This window comes from Dreissena polymorpha, chromosome 9 (assembly GCF_020536995.1).
Source record: "Dreissena polymorpha isolate Duluth1 chromosome 9, UMN_Dpol_1.0, whole genome shotgun sequence".
Lineage (NCBI taxonomy): Eukaryota > Metazoa > Mollusca > Bivalvia > Myida > Dreissenidae > Dreissena > Dreissena polymorpha.
The window spans coordinates 46,379,627-46,398,118 of NC_068363.1; the positions used below are offsets into that span (position 1 = coordinate 46,379,627).

An 18,492-nucleotide genomic window follows, 5' to 3' on the forward strand; every position below is an offset into this window, starting at 1 on the left:
AGGTTCTGTAGAAGTTGTAATTACAGCCATACATCATAAGTTCTGTAGAAGTTGTCATTACAACCATGCATCATAAGTTCTGTAGAAGTTGTCATAACAGCCATTCATCATAAGTTATGTTGAAGTTGTCATTACAGCCATACATCATAGGCTCTGTAGAAGTTGTCATTACAACCATACATCATAAGTTCTGTAGAAGTTGTAATAACAACCATGCATCATAAGTTCTGTAGAAGTTGTCATTACAACCATACATCATAAATTCTGGAGCAATTGTCATTACAACCATGCAAAATAAGTTCTGTAGTAGTTGTTATTACAGCCATACATAATAAGTTCTGTAGAAGTTGTCATTACAGCCAGACATCTTAAGTTCTGTAGAAGTTGTTGTTACATCCATACATCAAAAGTTCTGTAGAAGTTTTCAATGCAGCTATACATCATAAGTTCTGTAGAAGTTGTCATTACAACCATGCATTATAAGTTCTGTAGAAGTTGTCATTACAGCAATGCATCATAAGTTCTGTAGAAGTTATCATTGCAACCATACATCATAAGTTCTGTAGAAGTTGTAATTACAGCCATACATCATTAGTTCTGTAGAAGTTGTTATTACAGTCATGCATCATAAGTTCTGTAGAAGTTGTCATAACAGCCATACATCATAAGTTCTGTAGAAGTTGTCATTACAACCATGCATCATAAGTTCTGTAGAAGTTGTCATTACAGCCATACATCATAAGTTCTGTAGAAGTTGTCATTACAGCCATACATCATGTGTTCTGTTGCAGTTGTCATTACAGCCATACATCATAGGTTCTGTAGAAGTTGTACTTACAGCCATACATCATAAGTTCTGTAGAAGTTGTCATTACAACAATGCATCATAAGTTCTGTAGAAGTTGTCATAACAGCCATTCATCAAAAGTTATGTTAAAGTTGTCATTACAGCCATACATCATAAGCTCTGTAGAAGTTGTCATTACAGCCATACATCATTAGTTCTGTAGAAGTTGTCATTACAGCCATACATGATAAGTTCTGTAGAAGTTTTCATTACAGCCCTACATCATAAGTTCTGTTGAAGTTGTCATTACAGCCATACATCATAGGTTCTGTAGAAGTTGATATTACAACCATACATCATAAGTTCTTTTGAAGTTGTCATTACAACCATGCATCATATGTTCTGTAGAAGTTGTCATTACAGCCATTCATGATAAGTTCTGTACAAGTTGTCATTACAGCCATACATCATAAGTTCTGTTGAAGTTGTCATTACAGCCTTACATCATAAGTTCTGTAGAAGTTGTAATTATAGCCATGCATATTAAGTTCTGAAGAAGTTGTCATTACAGCCATACATCATAAGTTCTGTAGAAGTTGTAATTACAGTCATACATCATAAGTTCTGTAGAAAGTGTAATTACAGTCATACATCATAAGTTCTTTAGAAGTTGTAATTACAGCCATATATCATAAGTTCTTTAAAAGTTGTAATTACAGCCGTACATCATAAGTTCTGTAGAAGTTGTCATTACAGTCATACATCATAAGTTCTGTTAAAGTTGTCATAACAGCCATACATCATAAGCTCTGTAGAAGTTGTCATTCCAGCCATATATTATGAGTTCTGTAGAAGTTGTAATTACAGCCATGCATCATAAGTATTGTAGAAGTTGTAATTACAACCATACATCATAAGTTCTGTAGAAGTTGTTATTGTTGTCCATACATCAAAAGTTCTGTAGAAGTTGTCATTACAGCCATACATCATAAGTTCTGTAGAAGTTGTCATAACAGCCATACATCATAAGTTATGTTGAAGTTGTCATCACAGCCATACATCATAAGCTCTGTAGAAGTTGTCATTACAACCATACATCATACATTCTGTAGAAGTTGTCATTACAACCATGCATCATAAGTTCTGTGGAAGTTGTCATTACAACAATACATCATAAGTTCTGTAGAAGTTGTCATAACAACCATGCATCATAAGTTCTGTAGTAAGTGTTATTACAGCCATACCTAATAAGTTCTGTAGAAGTTGACATTACAACCATACATCATAAGTTCTGTAGTAGTTGTTATTACAACCATACATCAAAAGTTCTGTAGAAGTTTTCAATGCAGCTATACGTCATAAGTTCTGTAGAAGTTGTTGTTACATCCATACATCATAAGTTCTGTAGAAGTTGTCTTAACAGTCATACATCATAAGTTCTGTAGAAATTGTCATTACAAGCATGCATCATAAGTTCTGTAGAAATTGTCATTAAAACCATGCATCATAAGTTCTGTAGTAGTTGTTATTACAGCCATACATCATAGGTTCTGTAGAAGTTGACATTACAACCATACATCATAAGTTCTGTAGAAATTGTCATTAAAACCATGCATCATAAGTTCTGTAGTAGTTGTTATTACAGCCATACATCATAGGTTCTGTAGAAGTTGACATTACAACCATACATCATAAGTTCTGTAGTAGTTGTTTTTACAACCATACATCAAAAGTTCTGTAGAAGTTTTCAATGCAGCCATACGTCATAAGTTCTGTAGAAGTTGTTGTTACATCCATACGTCATAAGTTCTGTAGAAGTTGTCTTAACAGCCATACATCATAAGTTCTGTAGAAATTGTCATTACAACCATACATCATAAGTTCTGTTTAAGTTGTCATTACAACCATGATCATAAGTTCTGTAGTAGTTGTTATTACAGCCATACATAATAAATTCTGTAGAAGTTGTTATTACAGCCATACATCATAAGTTCTGTAGAAGTTGTTGTTACATCCATACATCATGAGTTCTGTAGAAGTTGTCATAACAGCCATACATCATAAGTTCTGTAGAAGTTGTCAGTACAACCATGCATCATAAGTTCTGTAGAAGTTGTCATTACGGCCATGCATCATAAGTTCTGTAGAAGTTATTATTGCAACCATACATCATAAGTTCTGTAGAAGTTGTAATTACAGCCATACATCATAAGTTCTATAGAAGTTGTCATGACAGCCATACATCATAAGTTCTGTAGAAGTTGTTATTACAGTCATGCATCATAAGTTCTGTAGAAGTTGTCATAACAGCCATACATCATAAGTTCTGTAGAAGTTGTAATTACAGCCATACATAATAAGTTCTAGAGAAGTTGTCATGACAGCCATACATCATAAGTTCTGTAGAAGTTGTTATTACAGTCATGCATCATAAGTTCTGTAGAAGTTGTCATAACAGCCATACATCATAAGTTCTGTAGAAGTTGTCATTACAACCATGCATCATAAGTTCTGTAGAAGTTGTCATTACAGCCATGCATCATATGTTCTGTAGAAGTTGTCATTACAGCCATACATCATAAGTTCTGTAGAAGTTGTCATTACAGCCATACATGATAAGTTCTGTAGAAGTTGTCATTACAGCCATACATCTTAAGTTCTGTTGAAGTTGTCAATACAGCCATACATCATAAGCTCTGTAGAAGTTGTCATTGCAACCATACATCAGAAATTCTGTAGAAGTTGTCATTACAACAATTTATCATAAGTTCTGTAGAAGTTGTCATTACAACCATGGATCATAAGTTCTGTAGAAGTTGTCATTACAACCATGCATCATAAGTTCTGTAGAAGTTGTTATTACAGCCATACATAATAAGTTCTGTAGAAGTTGTCATTACAACCATACATCATAAGTTCTGTAGTAGTTGTTATTACAACCATACATCAAATGTTCTGTCGAAGTTGTAATTACAGCCATACATCATAAGTTCTGTAGAAGTTGTTGTTACATCTATACTTCATAAGTTCTGTAGAAGTTGTCATTGCAGCCATACATCATACGTTCTGTAGAAATTGTCATTACAGCCATACATCATAAGTTCTGTTGAAGTTGTCATTACAGCCATACATCATAAGTTCTGTAGGAGTTGTCATTTAAGCCATACTCTGTAAGTTCTCTGAAAGTTGTAATTAAAGTCATACACCGTAAGTTGTGTCAAAGTTGTCATTTAATTAGGATGCTTGGAATGTTACTTTTTTCAGTATTAGAGACGAGTTTGATAATACGAAGGACTTCGGTGGTTTTAAATCAATATACAGCGTATGTAAATATATATTGATGTGATAATTGTTTGTCTGGTGGTGTATAGGAAAGCCTTCTGCTGTATGTTATGTGAAGCTTCATGTTTACTTAACATAATAATGGGCAAAAAAATTTGCCAAACCAAGTATATATGAGCCTCGTTCTGGGAAAACTGGGTGAATTGTAGCCTGCATGGGCTTATAAGGGGCAACAATTGTAGCCTGAATGGGCTTATAAGGGACAACAATTGTAGCCTGCATGGGCTTATAAGGGACAACAATTGTAGCCTGCATGGGCTTATAAGGGGCAACAATTGTAGCCTGCATGGGCTTATAAGGGACAACAATTGTAGCCTGCATGGGCTTATAAGGGACAACAATTGTAGCCTGCATGGGCTTATAAGGGACAACAATTGTAGCCTGCAAGGGCTTATAAGGGACAACAATTGTAGCCTGCATGGGCTTATAAGGGACAACAATTGTAGCCTGCATGGGCTTATAAGGGACAACAATTGTAGCCTGCATGGGCTTATAAGGGACAACAATTGTAGCCTCCATGGGCTTATAAGGGACAACAATTGTAGCCTCCATGGGCTTATAAGGGACAACAATTGTAGCCTGCATGGGCTTATAAGGGATAACACTTTAATTGTAGCCTGCATGGGCTTATAAGGGACAACACTTTCTTACTTTATTGAAATGTTTATGCCCCACAGATCGAAAGATCGGGGGCATATTGTTTTTGGCCTGTCTGTCTGTCTGTCTGTCATTCATTGTATATACACAGTGTGTCCCAAAACTTTAACCTTTGTTAAAGTTTTGCAATAACTTTTGCAATAATTAAGATAGCAACTTGATATTTGGCATGCATGTGTATCTCATGGAGCTGCACATTTTGAGTGGTGAAATGTCAAGGTCATCCTTCAAGGTCAAATATATGGCTTCAAAGCGGCGCAATAGGCGGCATTGTGTTTCTGACAAACACAGCTCTTGTTATTTATTAATTTACAGGGAGTCTCTTTTAAACAAAAATCCAGTTTATGCTAAAAGTGCCGTCCCTGATTAGCCTGTGCAAACTGAAGAGTCTAATCTAGGATGACACTTTATGTACATGCATTTCGCCCAATTTTCCCAGAAGGAGGTGCATACAATGACCGTATGTATGCCTTTTCTGATTATCAGAGGTGCACCACTCAGACCACCTGTGTATGTGGATACGTAATTTTCATATTGCTATTTACACACAATTAACTGAACACAATTATTATACAATCAATATATACTACTATATTTTAGAGTATTTAATTGATTTCAAATAACTTATGAAGTAAACAGCACATAAGTCAATAGTAGATACACACACATTGTGAAAAAAGACAAAAATGATATTAGGTGTACAAGCCTGAACACTATTTAACAATTTATGAGAGCAAGATTATTGCATAATATATTGTCTCTTTTACATGATAATTTGAATATTGCTATGTGAGCCAAATATTTAATCAAATTTGTGTTTGTGTTTAATATTTTACCATTTATTATCAGTTTAAACCTGTGCAGTGTATAGTTTGAAAGTGATGGATTTTTGCAAATGTAATCAGTTGTGAAGTAATCTGATATTTATTGCATGTTAATTATTGCATAATGTGAATGTATCAGCTTGAAATGAAAACCAATAAGAATACATTTTAAAGATTTTATAATTCACAGTTTCAGCGTTCAGACGTCATGAAATTATATGAGGACCTTAATTTTAACATTCGTGTTATTTAATTTATGTACGTTGTAGAATAATATTTTAAACTTTTTGCTGGTAAATTTGTTTGCAAAAAATAAGGTTTGTTATATTTATAATTGTAAATTTATCAGTGAAAAATGCAAATTTGTTTAAGATATCATTTAAATACATATACTAACAAGTAACAACACATTATTAATGCCAATTTAATTTTATAAAAAAATGTGTGTTATATTTCAAGTTACTTTTAAAAAACTTCAATATATGAATATATTTCAGATCAAATAAATATATTCAACTTTCGTAAATGGTTGATGGTTGAGGTGACTAACTAAATGCATGATTTCATGTTTGAAAATAACATGAGCTGAACCTTGCTATCATTGTCTAAATGTGTGGTGTTTACATGAGCTGAACCTTGCTATCATTGTCTAAATGTGTGGTGTAGCTGAACCTTGCTATCATTGTCTAAATGTGTGGTGTAGCTGAACCTTGCTATCATTGTCTAAATGTGTGGTGTTTACATGAGCTGAACCTTGCTATCATTGTCTAAATGTGTGGTGTAGCTGAACCTTGCTATCATTGTCTAAATGTGTGGTGTTTACATGAGCTGAACCTTGCTATCATTGTCTAAATGTGTGGTGTTTACATGAGCTGAACCTTGCTATCATTGTCTAAATGTGTGGTGTTTACATGAGCTGAACCTTGCTATCATTGTCTAAATGTGTGGTGTAGCTGAATCTTGCTATCATTGTCTAAATGTGTGGTGTTTACATGAGCTGAACCTTGCTATCATTGTCTAAATGTGTTGTGTTTATATGAGCTGAACCTTGCTATCATTGTCTAAATGTGTGGTGTAGCTGAACCTTGCTATCATTGTCTAAATGTGTGGTGTAGCTGAACCTTGCTATCATTGTCTAAATGTGTGGTGTAGCTGAACCTTGCTATCATTGTCTAAATGTGTGGTGTAGCTGAACCTTGCTATCATTGTCTAAATGTGTGGTGTAGCTGAACCTTGCTATCATTGTCTAAATGTGTGGTGTAGCTGAACCTTGCTATCATTGTCTAAATGTGTGGTGTAGCTGAACCTTGCTATCATTGTCTAAATGTGTGGTGTTTACATGAGCTGAATCTTGCTATCATTGTCTAAATGTGTGGTGTAGCTGAACCTTGCTATCATTGTCTAAATGTGTGGTGTAGCTGAATCTTGCTATCATTGTCTAAATGTGTGGTGTAGCTGAACCTTGCTATCATTGTCTAAATGTGTGGTGTAGCTGAACCTTGCTATCATTGTCTAAATGTGTGGTGTAGCTGAACCTTGCTATCATTGTCTAAATGTGTGGTGTAGCTGAACCTTGCTATCATTGTCTAAATGTGTGGTGTAGCTGAACCTTGCTATCATTGTCTAAATGTGTGGTGTAGCTGAACCTTGCTATCATTGTCTAAATGTGTGGTGTAGCTGAACCTTGCTATCATTGTCTAAATGTGTGGTGTAGCTGAACCTTGCTATCATTGTCTAAATGTGTGGTGTAGCTGAACCTTGCTATCATTGTCTAAATGTTGGTGTTTTGTGTTACTACCAAGATACTGACTGGCCCAAATTAAGCAATATTTTCATGTGAATTTATTGATATGTCAATGCCATAACCATTCTTCTAAATTTTACATCTGTTATAGAGACCCTAATTATACTCTGTACTTAATACAAACAGATTTAATTGACATTTGTATCCTTGGTACAATACTGTTATTTTAAATAGTTTGATAGAAATAAAAGTTTGGTTTAATTTCTGTGCAGACATTATTATAGAAATTGTAAATATGCGTGAAAGTTGTTCTTTTACATACACAGGTATGGACATGGACCTTGACACATGATTGAAACCAGGCTGTACTTTAACACAGTATAACATGTTTATTTACAGTATTGAAGAAGAATTGCCTGTTGATTAAAATCCTTTTTTGTCTGCCCATGCAGCTATTAGTTGAAAACTTAAAATCTATTTAAGCCGCACTCTTGGAGAATAGGATTTAATGCATGTGCTTAAAGTGTGAGCCCATCTTTGCCTGTACAGTCAGCAATCTGATAAGGAACGACACTTTCTGGTCAAACACGATTTTCGCTAAGGATAGACTTTCTTTACACATTAAATACTAGAAAAGTGTAAGTTGTTGTCCATGGTTAGCTGACATGCATTAACTCTTTCAGTGCTGGAACCAAATTTTGAAGGTCTTTGCAAACAGTTTAAATCCAGATGAGACGCCACAGAACGTGGCGTCTCATCAGGATCCAAATTGTTTGCTATTCTGATAGTATTCTTTGAAAAAAAAAAGAAAAATGCTAATTTTAGAAATTGCGCAGATGACATTTTAGCAAATGACAAATTTCCCAGCATGCAAAGGGTTAAGACCCGTTTTCCCAGAGTGCTGTACATTTATTTTAGCTTGATTGCATCCAATGCCTAAGGTGTATTGTAATGCTTTTTAGTCTGTTTCCTGGGTGGAACCAGTACTTATTGTCTCTCAGAGAAATCTCAAGAATGCTGCAACAGTTGGAATTGAACCTGTGACCTCTTGGTTGCTAGGCGCACACCATATCCACAAAGTCACTTAGACCATACAGCAATTGTGTAACTTTCTTTTTTATCAATCTCATTTAATGATAACTTTTGATTAAAACATTAATACAATTGAAAAAGATTTTATATGATGGTAGTTTTGTATTTTTATTGAATTCTTTAAAAAAAATAAAGAAAAGTTGAGTTAGAAAAACATTTTTTTACTAAAGTGTTTAACCATTGACTATGTTTTATCCATTTAATGGTTTTCTTTATCTACTGAAACCAACAAAAATTTCATATCCTCTATATCCATCTGTTAATTGTCCATACAGTTGCATGCTGTAGTTCTGAGCATTGCATGTGTATTGCAGCCTGAGCGCGACCCCTTCCTGTGCAAATGTGGCCCCTGCAGGAAGTTCTGGCGCGACACGTTCAGTGACAGCGGGGATCTGCTGAGGGAGGCGCCCAGCTGTCGTGCCAACCACACCGCCATCCTCTCCGCGGACAGCAAGGTCGTCAAGGTCGGGGACAGAGTGCTGGTGCAGAGCCAGTTCCCAGGTAGCAAAAACTCCTCATCAGCATCTGTTGCTTTTACACCATATTTGAACACATTAAATGCTGTACATATTCAGTGCTGTTTAGTGTTTTTAGGCTTTATTGCAGGTGTAGTTTTAATCCTGTGACTTGAGCACATAGTAAATGTTTTGTGGATGAACTGCCATTTTTATGCCCCCACATTATGAGTGGGGGGAGGGCATTTAGATTTGCCCTTGTTTTCTATCCCATCATTCTGTTTTTCCATGTATCACACTTTCTTGTGTGGCACATAACTCAAAAAGTATTGCTGTCAGTTTTGATAGGAAAAAAGTTAGTTTACTTGGTCAAACAGTTTAAATAACACATTGTGGATATGATATTTTGGTTGAGTTCTATATTTGGTCATTTGGGGGTCAAAAATAGCTTGAGAACTCTTTGGAAGTCAGATTTGTTCTCCAATCAAAATTAAACTTGCTATGTATATTATTTTGTTCTTTTGATGGCTATGTCAATATTCGGTAATCTTTCCAGGCGGTATAAAATAATGTACCTGTGGTGGGGCAATTTATGCCCCCCAGTAGGGTGGCATATAGCATTTGAACTGTTCGTCAGTGTGTCAGTATGTGTGTATGTCAGTCCATCCGTCCGTCCGAAAACTTAATGGCCATAACTTTTTCAATATTGAAGATAGCAACTTGATATTTGGCGTGCACGTGCATCTCACAAAGCTGCACATTTTGAGTGGTGAAAGGTGAAGGTCAAGGTCATCCTTCAAGGTCAAATGTCTAATATATGGTGTCTGTCCGTCCGTCCAAAAACTTTAACATTGGCCATAACTGTTTCACTAATGAAGATAGCAACGTGATATTTGGCATGCATGTGCATCTCACGGAGCTGCACAGTTTGAGTGGTGAAAGGTCAAGGTCAAGGTCATCTTTCAAGGTTAAATGTCTAATATATGGCGTCCGTCCGTCCAACATCATTAACATTGGCCATAACTTTTTCACTATTGCAGATAGCAATTTGATATTTGGCATGCATGTGTATCTCATGGAGCTGAACATTTTGAGTGGTGAAAGGTGAAGGTCAAGGTCATCCTTCAAGGTCAAATGTCAAATATATGGCGTATGTCCGTCAGAAAACTTAAACATTGGCCATAACTTTTTCAATATTGAAGATAGCAACTTGATATTTGGCATGCATGTGCATCTCACGGAGCTCGGTGTCCGAAAAATTTCTTATTTTTGAGATAGCCCACTGGGCTACCAATAAAAATATTTGATAGCCCATAAAATTTACCTACATAATGGTAAGAGGCAAGTTTTCATCTTTATTTTGTTTATTCATTTACTTACACATAATACATTACAAGCATTTATAGTTTAAACACATGTGCACATTGATCCAAATTAAATAGCTAATAAATCCAATCACTTAATATTAATCCAGTCACATTTCACCTTCACCTTCAAAACTAATTTAATACATTATAATAAAAGATACAAAATCGGTGCATCTCATACATGTTATATACAACTCAATCAAATAATTAAAGCACTGTTTGTCTCAATTGAAATCAAACTTAACTTAATTGTTAACAGACGCTCCTTTAAATGGACTGTCAACCACGAATAACGAAATAAGAAATTAAAAAAAAAACTGTATTTTCTACAATAATTAGTTTTTATTGATTTAAATATCACGACTGGTATATTACATTACTTGAAAACAGTTGTTAAGTTTTCATATTTTCAGTATATTTGGTAATAAAATTTACTGGGTACAGGTGAGTAACTACTAGTTTACTATAAAAAAACGCCAGTAGATTGATCATCATTGTCACGTAGTAAACTCAGGTATGCAAATTGTGCATGCATAGTGAATTGTATATATTTAATATATAAAATGATTAATCTCTTGCGTTATTTATAGCGTGTATATCGTTATGTCACGTATTTTCGCGATGTACTTCTATTTCACATCGCGGAATTTTATTACCAAATATACTGAAAATATTAACTTTTTTCAAGTAATGTTATATACCAGTCTAGTGTTTTTCCCAGAAGGGCAAAGGGGCATGGCGCATTACTTTCAAAAAGGGCATTTTAGCGCGCAGTTTAGTCAAAAAAAGGCAAAAACGTTCCGTGAATACCTGAATTAGGGAGAAACATATAATCACATCAGAGGCAGTTGTGGAAAAAAAAAAATATAAACATGCACATTTAATGGTAGTTGATGTATTTAACTTACTTTGATTTATATTAATATATTTACCTTGCAATGTACATTTAAGTTCCATGCTGCTTCAATACAATGTACAGCACGACAAACATAATAAAGCAATATATGCGTATGAATGTGATTATTCACAGATGCACTAACATATAAATGAAACCATGTTTGTCTTATCCCATTTTCAAACGATAATCTTGTCAGATGTTTAACATTGCGAGTACACTGATAGCTAACAATATGCAAACACTTGTTTCCATGACATACATCCACTGAGTTGATTAAAAATAAGTATGTTGTTGCTATCTTAAACATTTTTATGCATCGTTTATTATCACAGAAATTTCATTAATTCCTTCTAAATATATGGTCTCCATCGTTAATTCAAGCGTTTACAACGTTTTTTTGCCCTTTTTTCCGAGTAACAATTTAATTCTGTATGTCCACGATCTTGTTTAAAAAAATGATGTAAGCGACATGTGCGCATAGCAACGTAAAAATGTATAATACGTCTTGTTTCATTAGTATATGTCTCAGTAATTATTTCAATAATTAATAATGTTTAAGACAATAACGATAAAGAATTAATTTTTTTTAATGTAAATATGCATAAAAATATATGTTTTGATATATCTAACTGAATAATGCTAGAAATGCACAATTTCAACGAGGATAACATCGAGTTTTTCATCAAAAGTCTCCGAAGTAACAGTCCACTATTTTATCGTGGAGTACACATCATCGACCGATTAGTGCGCTTGGTAAAACATAGCCTCTGACATTATCGATTGATATTGACACGGGGTTATTTAAGCATGACTAATTCACAACAGCGCGAATCTTCGCTGCCTTGGGGCCATAATCTGATACTAGTCGGCTTAGAAGATTGGTCAAGGGTCAATTAAGATGTTATCAATGAGGGCGGAAAACAGCGAGTGATCATGAAAGGGCAGGGCGGCGGACTTTGGAAAGGGCAGTGTGGCGCTAAATGGCTTTGAAAGGGGCAGCGTGGCGCTACAAAAAAAGGGCATGGCGCCACGCCACGCTAAAACAGCCTGGGAAAAACATGCCAGTCTTGATATTTAACCAGGTTTTCCGAAGGAAAAAACTGGTTATTAGATTGGCGAATGCGGGCGGGCTGGCTGGCTGGCTGGCGGGCTGGCGGAATAAGCTTGTCCGGGCCATAACTATGTCGTTCATTGTCAGATTTTAAAATCATTTGGCACATTTGTTCACCATCATTGGACGGTGTGTCGCGCGAAATAATTACGTCGATATCTCCAAGGTCAAGGTCACACTTTGAGTTCAACGGTCAAAAATGGCCATAAATGAGCTTGTCCGAGCCATAACTATGTCGTTCATCGTCAGATTTTAAAATCATTTGGCACATTTGTTCACCATCATTGGACGGTGTGTCGCGCGAAATAATTACGTCGATATCTCCAAGGTCAAGGTCACACTTTGAGTTCAAAGGTCAAAAATGGCCATAAATGAGCTTGTCCTGGCCATAACTATGTCATTCATTGTGAGATTTTAAAATCATTTGGCACATTTGTTCACCATCATGGGACGGTGTGTCCCACGAAAGAATCACGTCAATATCTCCAATGTCAAGGTCGCCACGACTAAAAATAGATTTAAAAAAAAAAAAAAACTTACAAAGGGGGTTAATTTTTTTTGGTCATTTCAAAAGTTCAGTTTGAGTTTTCTCCCTTTATCAGATTTTTTTTTCACAATGAAAACCTGGTTTTGTGACAATTTTGTCCCTTGTTTAATTAATATAAAGTAATATTGTAAAAAAATACGGTATTCTAGAACTTTTCTTTTTTCGTCATTCCTATTGACGGTGCCACTTATCATTAATTGACAATGCAAACTAATTAGCAGGTGTTGACCGCGTTCACACCAGAGAAATTAATAGTCATTTTTCGGTTCGTTACCGTTTTGAAGAATCCGTTGTTTTTAAATATTTTTTTCGGCGTCCTTGGATATTTTAACGAAAACAAAAACGTTGTGAAAATCATTGTTGCGGTTAACAAAGAATTCCAAATGACGTTGCATCACGTGCACAAACTATCCTATCGGCTCTTATTATATTATTAGCAGACGACAAATGTTGATTCTCATTGAATGATTAAAATACACTGTTACTGTTTACAATCGACATTACCGCAAGTGATGGTGACTGATAAGATAATTGAATGCACTTTGTTATGGGATTATAATAAGGGATGGCAAAATTATTCGAATATTCGATTAAATGGTCTGTATTCGAATAACATAATTGACATTTGCATATTCGCAATTTTTTTTCAAACGTAACTGCCTTAGTTTGTAATAACCTGCGAGCCGCTTACTAATTGGCTACTGAAATCACTTTGGATTAACATGTCTGATGTGACGTTCTCCGTTTTAAACCAGGTATGTGTATTAGTACGTTAATACACATACCTGGTCAAACTGATAACGCGGCCCGTATCAGCGTTGATTGCGCAATGCAATATACACACTCTAAGAAAGTCCCCGTACTGTTGTTTGTCAATGGGGTGCCAATTAACGGCTTCATTTCACTGGCGAATAATAATTAAGTTTCTGTGATCACAGTATGAACAGCCATTAAAATGAGTGAATTACTCAATTTGCGCATAATTTATATTTCAACTGATCTGTCAATCAGATCTCCGACTTTCATTCATAAAATACCGGATTATTACGCTGGTGGAAAATGTATCGGCATGTTTTGTTTAGTTTACAGCGCGTGCTTTCAGTGTATAAGCTCCGCCCATTATTTCCAGAATAACCCATTGAAGATTTTCTTCTATGTTATATGAAATTTGGCACGTGCTGTGTAAGAATGCTACATCGAGGCGCGCTTTACGTAACCTACGACGGGCTTCTTGGTTTCTAACCGGCATCGGGCGGCTAGGCAACGACATATGACATTATTCTCATTTCTAAAAATACGACTTTGTGTTAGTATTGCGCTTGTTGATTTTGCAAAGAAAGTGCATCAATCGTTCAGCGCGAAAAATGACATAAGTGTGTCGTTCTGGCATTAATGTACGTTATAAAGCAAAATAAAATTATATTTGTTATTGAATATTTGGTGTACTTTGCATGCCTTATGATATGTTTCTTTATAAAAATGTACACGCAATCGTAACTTTAACATTTCAAACAAAAATAAAATGATATAACATGATATTCTCTCTTCTATTTGTGCCCGATTACAGTATCGGTCATAGAATTAGCCAACAGCGATACAATTATTTGATAGCAACGTTAACAAACAGCATGGTATTCAGCATACAGATATAACTTACAAAGCATTGGGAGTTAACACAGAACAAGTTTCACTCTTTTCTGATATATTTCGCTTTAATAGGCTTTATCAAAGTTTGTTTTTACAATTAAGCTACATTTCTTTCTATTTCTCAACACAACAATTGTATATTCAATTGTATAACTGTGTCAATTTATATTAAATATCCCAACTGGATACGAAACTGAGTAAAAGATGTTATATCCAGCCAGCCGTTTTTTTCAAATATTCGATTGAATGGATTTGCGAATATTCGAATACCGATATAGGAATTCGATGCCATCCCTAATTATAATTATCACACAGTGTACAAACACAAGGTCAATGTGTTTATTCTATGTATGTCTGTCAATTAACCGGGCTACTGCTCTTATAGATCTATAGTAGCCCGGCGGGCGTGAGCTGGAAAATGTCAGTAGCCCGATGAAAAAATTTGGTGGCCCCCGGACGACGGAAAATGGATTTGTCGGACACTGCGGAGCTGCACATTTTGAGTGGTTAAAGGTCAAGGTCAAGGTCATCCTTCAAGGTCAAATGTCTAATATATGGCGTCTGTCCATTCGTCCAAAAACTTTAACATTGGCCATAACTTTTTCACTATTGAAGATAGCAACTTGACATTTGGCATGCATGTGTATCTCATGGAGCTGAACATTTGGAGTGGTGAAAGGTGAAGGTCAAGGTCATCCTTCAAGGTCAAATGTCAAATATGGCATCTGTCCGTCTGAAAACTTTAACATTGGCCATAACTTTCAATATTGACGATAGCAACTTGATATTTGGCATGCATGTGTATCTCATGAAGCAGCACATTTTGAGTGGTGGAAGTTTAAGGTCAAGGTCTTCCTTCAAGGTCAAAGGTAAAAAAAATAAATATTCAAATCAGCATTCTCATGAAGCTGCACATTTTGAGTGGTGGAAGTTCAAGGTCAAGGTCATCCTTCAAGGTCAAAGGTCCAAAAAAAAAAAAAAAAATATTTCAAAGCGGCGTTCTCATGAAGCTGCACATTTTGAGTTGGTGGAAGCTCAAGGTCAGGGTCATCCTTCAAGGTCAAAGGTAAAAAAAAAAAGCAGCGCAATAGGGGGCATTGTGTTTCTGACGAACACATCTCTTGTTCTTGTCTTGCTTTAAAAAAAAACATCGTGAACGAGTACATTTTAACGTTTTTACCCATCATCATCATGAAACTTGCTAAGGACATTTGTACTTATGATAAATTTTTGTATGTTTATATCAGTTCAGCCACAAACCCTTGGAAGATAAAAAAAAATAAGTTTAGATGTCCATCTGTCCATTATTTGTTCATGAGAATTACAACTCAAGTATATAATTTATGTGACAGGTGTCCAAATACAAGATAATAAAATCTTATACTAAAACTAGTTAACACTCTAGAGACCACAATAATGATTCAATATTGATGAAACTTGGTCAAAATGTTTATCTTGACAATATCTATAACAAGTTTGAATCTGGGTAAAATTAGTCTAAAAACTAGGTCATTGGGTCAAATCTTAAAAAAAAAAACTTGTAACAACTCTAGAGACCATATTTAGTCTTAATAAAACTTGTTCAGAATGTGTATCTTGACAACATGAAGGCAATGTTTGAATCAGGGTTAAGTGTGGTCAAATACTAGATCAGTAGGTTAAGTCTTCAACAATTACTGCCTGTGAACTCAGTCAGGTGAGCATTTATGGGACATTGTGGTCCCCTTTTTTTATTTATAGCTTGCTACATCAAGATTGGTCAATGCAAACTAAAGTTATAGTCTGGAAACCATCTGCCCCTCCCCCCCCCCCCCCCCAGTTGCCCTGCCTCAATCTAATAACCAGGATTTAGCTAATCTAAATACCTTTTTAATAAAATCTTTTTGGCTAAGAAGGGTTGAAATGAGCATAGGTCATCATGTGTCAATATGCATAACTCTCAAGGAAAATATAAATGTTATATTTTGAGATTTATTTTTATTCCTTCCTCATACAGTCAGCCTCCACTCAAAGTTCTCGTAAAGCAAAGAATAAAAAATGAATGGCCTTTTTTATAATAATGAAGATTATGACCTAGATTTTGAGTCAGGAACATTAACATAACTGGAACCTGTGCATTTCTGATTTACATATATGTAATGTTACCTCAGCTTCTAGGAAGACAGTGTTCAAAACAATCAATTAAAAGGCCAGAAAAACATGCAGTAAGATCATGCTTTTAATGATTAAGTGCTTCACTTGTATCAAACTATAGTTAGGGGCAAGGGTCTCTTACTATGACATCACTTGTTTGAACTGCAAAACTAGGTGACAGAAAATAGGCAGGGTTTTTCTGCCCCCTACAAAGTGGATGGAATTAAGCAATGAATCTTTCCATGCGTAGTAACACATGATAGAAGGGTGGATCAGCCACCTGAAACTTAACAGATGCTTATCTTGTAGCAAGAAAACTATTTTCAAGTGTTTATTTTTACACCTACAGTACCGTAAGTTTCCACGTATAGCGCGCTCCCGTGTATAGCGCGCAGGCTGTTTTTTAAATGCAAAAATGGAGAAAAAAATATTTAAAGACAATAAAACCACCAAATCGGACGGAAAATGGCCGCCATTTTACTATTGCACAATCCAATAATCCGGGGCTTGGAAAGCTTAATTAAGCATTCAAAATAGGAAGCGTCATTATGATTAAAAGCATGGTTTGCATAGCACTATACTTTTCTGACCATTTTGTAATTTTCTAGCAAAAGATTAACAGTCCCCGTGCATTTCGTGAAAAACGTGAGAAAATAAGAATAAGTGTACATCGTGTGATTTTTCCTCGGGGAAAGCATGGGCATTACCGGTAAATTTGAATGTCGCATGGGAGACAGGGATACAGTTGTTGAGGTACACCACTGTTGAACATTCAATATTTATACACACAAAATGCAATTGCATATCTTCACGTTCTCAAGTGTCAATTAGTGTCTCAAATGTCAATTAGCGTCTTAACAAGTCGTGGCACTTATTACTCACTAACATCTGCCAATTATGAAGTGAAAATGACCCCCTTTCACACCTACCGTTACCCGCAAAAAAGACCTCGTTCGCACCTACCCTTGCCTGCTCTCCGGAATGTCGACAACAATCCCCATCGGAATTCATCAATAAAGAATTGTAAAAACACAAACAAAGAAATGTCCGCAAGTTTATTCAAACAAATTTATTTTTTACCAAAACTTCTTCTACAGCATTCATAACTTCCAGTAGCGACTTCTTGTTGTTTCGACAATGGCCCCTCAGTCTGTACAATTATAGGGTGGCAGTTTTCTGGAAAAAAAACAAGGCGGCCATTTTGATTATGTACGATAACACAACATATTTTTTACCAATTTAGCAGCCAGGATAGCGTTGTATCAATGTATAGCGCGCACCAGCTTTTTAATTTGAATTTTGGAGGTAAAACACTGCGCGCTATACGTGGAAACCTACGGTACATGGGGAGTCACTCTAATTTATTTGTTATCAGCATTTAAGTTTGTGGAGATAACCTCTTCCAGTTCTACATTCTCAAGGAAATAAATCGAAACCCCAAAATTGTCATCACCATAAAGTGTAGATGTAACAATTGTAACATTACATCTTATATCACTTTCCTGATATTTTTTCGGTTGAACATTCCTTACAAAGCGGTGAGGGGCTATAACTCTAGCTTGTGACAAAGCTCTAGTTTCAGATTTAAGTAGTTTTGAATCGTTATCAACAGTTTCAGATTTAAGTTGTCTTGAATCTTTATCAACAGTTTCAGATTTAAGTAGTTTTGAATCGTTATAAACAGTTTCATTTTTTAGTTGTCTTGAATCTTTATCAATATTTTCAGTTTTAAGTTGTCTTGAATCTTTATCAACAATTTCAAATTTAAGTTGTCTTGATTCTTTATCAACAGTTTCAGATTTAAGTTGTCTTGAATCTTTATCAACAGTTTCAGATTTAAGTTCTCTTGAATCTTTATCAACAGTTTCAGTTTTAAGTTCTCTTGAAT

The 18,492-nt window shown here is 35.3% G+C and overlaps 1 protein-coding gene across 1 annotated transcript in view; it reads left to right on the plus strand.

The window, feature by feature from the left end:
• LOC127845632 (dynactin subunit 1-like) overlaps positions 1-18,492 on the plus strand; it is a 38,818-nt gene that overhangs the window by 9,823 nt on the left and 10,503 nt on the right. Inside the window, exon 2 of the mRNA XM_052376649.1 lies at positions 8,761-8,947. Coding sequence (XP_052232609.1) covers positions 8,761-8,947 — 187 coding nt within the window. The remainder of the gene's footprint in view (positions 1-8,760; positions 8,948-18,492) is intronic.